The sequence below is a fragment of the Elephantulus edwardii genome, unplaced genomic scaffold (assembly GCF_000299155.1).
Source record: "Elephantulus edwardii isolate Elephantulus edwardi_28Jun2011 unplaced genomic scaffold, EleEdw1.0 scaffold00017, whole genome shotgun sequence".
NCBI lineage: Eukaryota > Metazoa > Chordata > Mammalia > Macroscelidea > Macroscelididae > Elephantulus > Elephantulus edwardii.
The window spans coordinates 19,382,978-19,388,256 of NW_006399767.1; the positions used below are offsets into that span (position 1 = coordinate 19,382,978).

General features: G+C 36.0%; 1 protein-coding gene across 1 annotated transcript in view; it reads left to right on the forward strand.

Moving 5' to 3' along the window:
- KIF6 (kinesin family member 6) overlaps positions 1-5,279 on the forward strand; it is a 738,393-nt gene that overhangs the window by 181,541 nt on the left and 551,573 nt on the right. Inside the window, exon 5 of the mRNA XM_006882159.1 lies at positions 2,706-2,815. Within this exon, the coding sequence (XP_006882221.1) occupies positions 2,706-2,815 (110 nt within the window). The remainder of the gene's footprint in view (positions 1-2,705; positions 2,816-5,279) is intronic.

The window sequence follows — 5,279 nt, forward strand, 5'->3', positions numbered from 1 at the left end:
GGTTTTATTGCTGTTCTTTTTAAATGTGTTGGAGATGTTGGGTTAAGAGAGTCAATGGTCAATTTTTCCTGCCTTTTGATGTGTTTGCTTATTGCTATAAATTGACCTCTAATTTTGTTTTGGCTGTTTCCCAGAGGTTTTGGTAAGTAGTGTTTCATTGTCATTTGTTTCAAGAAACTTTTTAATTTCATTTTTTATTTCTTGTTGTGTCCAGTCATGTTCAAGCAAGGTGTTGTTCAGCTTCCAGATGTATGGTTCTTCCCCCTTTATCCTCTTGTTATTTCTAATTTTGTGGTGTTGTGATCTGAGGAGATACTTTGTATAATTTCTATGTTTTTGAATTTGTTGATGTTTGCCTTGTCACCTAGAATGTATGGTAGCATATTTAAAGACTCTAGTAAAGACTAAATAATGGTACTCATTAATATTGGCATTATTGGTATGAGTTAATCTTAATTACATTCATTTATAATTAAGAAGATTCATTATACATCTTTATCAATTTGTTGCTGTTTGGGAGGTAGTGTTTAGTCAATTCTGACTCATAATAACTCTACACAACAGAATAAAATGCTGATGGATCCTGTATCAGCCTCAAGACTCCATGGTACCTGAACCCATGACTGTGAGTGCTAGGTCAATCAGTCTCTTTCAGGGTCTTTCTCTTTTTCGTTGACCTTTCGTTTTGTCAAGCAAGATGTCTTTCTCCAGGGACTGGCCCCTGTTGATACTATGCCTAAAGTGTGTGAGATGATGTTTTTTCAACCTCATTTCTAAGAAATGTTCTACTTTCACTTGTTCAAGCTAGATTAATTTGTTCATTACATAATTCATGATATATTCAGTGTTGCTCACATAACATCGCAATTCAAAGACATCAATTCTCCTTTGGCCCTTTTTATTCACTGTCCAGCTTTCACATAAAGATGAGATGGTTGAAAATATATCTTGGGTCAGGCACATCTTAGTTCTCAAAAGTGACATCTTTGCACAGTAACACTTTTAAGAGGCTCTCAGTAGCTGTTTTTCCAATGCATTATTTCTCCACGGTTGTTTCATAGGTGTTGATTGTACATCCATGTAAAATGAAACCCTCCAAAATATCTTCAGGTTTTTTTCTCATAATGTTGTCCATTGTTCCTATTTGAAGGATTGTTGTGTTTTTGGTTTGGGTTGGTTTTTTGGTGGGCTGGGATTTTTTTTTTTTATGTTGAGATAGAATCCTCACTCAAGACTGTCAACCTGGAGTTTAATCAGCAAATGCTTCAAGTCTTCCAAAAACTGAGGCATGGCATGGTAGGCTTCCAGCCAGTTGGATTAGAGATACAGCTGTTGATTTGCAGGTCACTGTTCTTCATCTCACATACTTTGGATGTGTTATAAGAAGAGGCCAGTCATTGGGAAAGAAATGCATGCTTATAAAAGTAGAGGATACATGATGGAGAGGAAGATTGTCGTCTAAGTTGAGTGACAGTTACTGTAACAAATTGCTGAAGCACAGCAGAGATTGTGAGGACAGCACAGGATCTGGCAGGTTTTTGTTCTGTTGTTCATAGGGTCACTGTGAGCTGGAGTTCAACTCAGTGGTACCTAAGAACAACAGTTTTCTAGGATTTGGTTCCCTCTACATTTTAATAGCACCTATTGATTGGTTTTCTTTGGTCCTAGTAGAAATCATTCAGGAAGGTCCTCCTAAGTATATCTTTTGTGTTAGTGACCACTCTGACAGCTTGCCAGCCTTCTTGCCATAAGCAAAAATGTAGTGTCTCTTGTGTGAATCAAAATTACATTTACAGAAATGGTTACCTTTGTGTTTTAGAAGAAATGGGAAGGAATTTTATTCTCCCCACTACCCTCTACCCCATATTTGGTACTAGAAACTCAACTGTGACCTTTCTTAAGAGCTGAAAAAAAAAATTCCATAATTTATTCCATCTGAGAGCAAGAGAAGGGACCCTTTTTTCTAATGGAAAAACTAAGGCTAGAAGCAATCATTTTTACTTTTAGCGCTCCATTACATTAATGCCTACATCACTGCATTTCAACAGTGACCCACAGAAAACAACTCAGACTTAAAGTCAGATATCTCTAATTTGCCCACTTGTTTTTAAAAAATTAATCCAGTTGGCAGTGAAGAGTTAATGTCCATTTTTGCTGTTACCTATCTGGTCTTTTCTTTCTGTATCTTGGAACTAATTTTTATTATTATTTTTAAAGTTACTAAAACTTTTTTAATATTACAATGTTAAAAATTATTTTAAAGATAGAAACTATTTTGCTACTGGAGTTTTTAAAATAGAGTAACACTCTGTTTTCTTTTATGAATAGACTGTCCACAGAATGTAAGTTTATTTCTTTTAAGGTAGCTCTTTTTTATCTTGAAAGTAGAAAAGAGTATGTTCTATTGTTCTGAACCAGTTTGACTTATTGTAAGTATATATTCACTTTTCATGTATAACATGGAAACAATAAAAACTAAGAGGCTGAAGTTGCTTGTAATTATGGGTGTTGGCCATTTTGGGGGAAAAAGATTTATGCAGATGGTAACATGAAAGTGACATGGACAGAAAATATAAATCATGCAAAGTCATAGAGAAAAGGAAAGAAACAATAAGGAAGCTACAGTGATAAATGTGGCATCTTCCTCTATGTGGAATTGTTGTTATTTATAGTCATTAAGTAATGGCTTTCTCTTTTCCAATCAGGACAGCAGCAAAATATATACAACACACATTTCCTATTTGGAAATCTACAATGAATGTGGTTATGATCTGTTGGATCCAAGACATGAAGCCTCCAGTTTGGAAGATTTGCCGTGAGTAGCAGATCAACAAAGAAAGGGGGGAAATTGCTTTCAGATGTTCCCTTCACTTGTTTGCTTTGAAAAGTTTGTATGTTTCTGGTCTCCTTTGTAATTATGGAACACTGGATAACGGGATATTTTTTGTGATATAATAGATTTTTTTGTTGTTGTTTTCAGTTATGACAAATAGTAGTGACTGCCTGAAATTCCTTTCTTGGGGCCTTTCAGAGTTGGTACAAGAAAATGCAGTGAGTTTCTCTGAGAGTGGTCCCAAGAGCCTTGATGGGATGTGATAGTGCCACTTTACTCTTGCCACATGAAACCCTTTAACTCCTCTAATTGTGGCCTTTCTCTGAAGAAGATATTCAAATTGGAGTGAAAGCATCAATTAGAGAGTCTAAAAGGGAGAAAGTAAAACCTTAAACTTTCCCTCAGCTGCTTCTCTGTTATTATTAACACTAACATTGACAATCATTTGGTCAAATTGGCACTGTTTAATGACAGTGAAACTTTCCTTCAGAGAAGAAAGAAAATCTTCAGAGCTTATCTATCAGTGAAATAAGTTACTCTGACATTTATATAATGTTAAATCACTGGTTGGAGTATCTGCTACAACTACACATATATATTAATTGATGACAATATATATACTTTTGCTCAGATTTCTTCAGAAGTTTCCCAGAGCAAGAAAGTGTACTTTAATATTCTTCTTCTAAAATAATTTTAAAATACAGATTTATCTTCAACCCAAAATATCTGCAATCAGTGGTTTGCTTTGTTTGCAAAAGAAATAAGGTATAATTTTTTAAAAAGGTGTGCAATTTTAACACCTTTATATGTATTCTTCCTTCATTAGTATTGGTTTGAAGTTTTTGTTGTCAAAAGGTCAGTGGTTCAAATCCACCAAATATTTCTTGGGAGAAAGTTGCTCAGTCTCTTCCTGTAAAGATTTACTATCTTGGAAATGAGTCAGTACCCACTTAATGACAGTGGGATATCTTTTATTCTCACAAGAGTCATGACAAAGAAGTTAAGAAAGTGGATTATTTGTACTGTATTCTTTTTGTTTTGTTTAGGAATTAAAAGGAAAGAAAGATTATTGACTCCATGGAGGGGAGAGGAAGTGGCCTGAAAGAAAGTTTATCATTGAGTTTACCAAAAGGAAAACTTTTCACATAGGAAGAGAGGAATAAATGTTAAAAACAAGAAAATGTACTATGTGTTAAGGAGGCTGTATGTTAAGGAAGGACTAAGCAGTACGGTCAACTCAAAGTACTGTTTGAGTATACTTGAGCTACAAGGTTTTAGTTTGAGATTGCTTCTTATTCTAAAATTTTAAAATGATACAAGTTGCTATGGGGAACTCTGGTGGCCTAGTGGCAAGAAGCTGCACTGCAGTCCTGAAGGCATGCGGTTCAAGGCCCCAGCCGCTCCATGGGAGAAGGATGGGCAATCTCCTCCTGTGCAGTCAACTGCCTCTGAAAACCTACCGGAGGGTCAGCTATGGGTTAATTCCAACTCTGTGGTACAAACAACAACAACAACAAGTTGCTTTGGTGTTGATTCCACTGACAGTAACCTAATGCATGTCAGAGCAGAGCTGTACTCCACACTGTTCTCGGAAGTAGATTGTCAGATCTTGCTTCCTGGGCACCTCTGAGAGGCCCCAATCCCCCGACCTTTTGGTAAGCAGCTACGCTCATAACTGTACTTAACTACCTAGGACATCCTCATCCTAAAAGATTTCTTAGTTTTCTCATTTCCAGCCTAAATTACGTACTTCTAGGTTAAGTCTTGCTTATTTCAGCCAGTCCCTTGTGCACTTAGTAGTCTGAAAGCTATTAATAGCAATCTAGAGGTTCAGCGTGGCTGTGATGAACTTGGATGAGGAGAAAGAAGCCTAAGGGGTATAAAAAAATTAATTAATGAAAATTGGTTATGCTTTCCAACTGTTTTGATTTGAAAAGAAATCTAAATCATAGAAGATTGATGTTTTTTTCCTAATATTGGTGCTGGATGAAGAGCGAAGGGGGGGGGGGGTGAGCAGGGAGAAAAATGCAATAATTAATGAATGGAAATCCAAAGTCTCTGTAAACCTTCATTAAAAGTTAAAAAAAAAAAAAAGTTGAACGTGCCCAAGGTTAACAGTAGATCTGATCCCAGATTCACTGTTGTTGAGCCAATTCCTACTCATAACACCCTTATAGGACAAAGTTGCTCAGTAAGATATTTGAGAATGTAAATCTTGAAAGAAAGCTTTGCATTATTACTTTTTTTTTTACAAAGAAAGTGTGTGATGTTTCTCATGTCTTCCTTCCAGAAAAGAGTTAGTTGTTGGGAGGATTGTTTCATTCATTTTGAGTCCTCTGTACGTCCCAGCACACTTAATGTCTAGTATCATTGCTGTTATGTATTGTCAAAAATGTCTCATAGCTGACCCTCCAGCAGATTTTCAAAGGCAGTAAATTGTATAGTA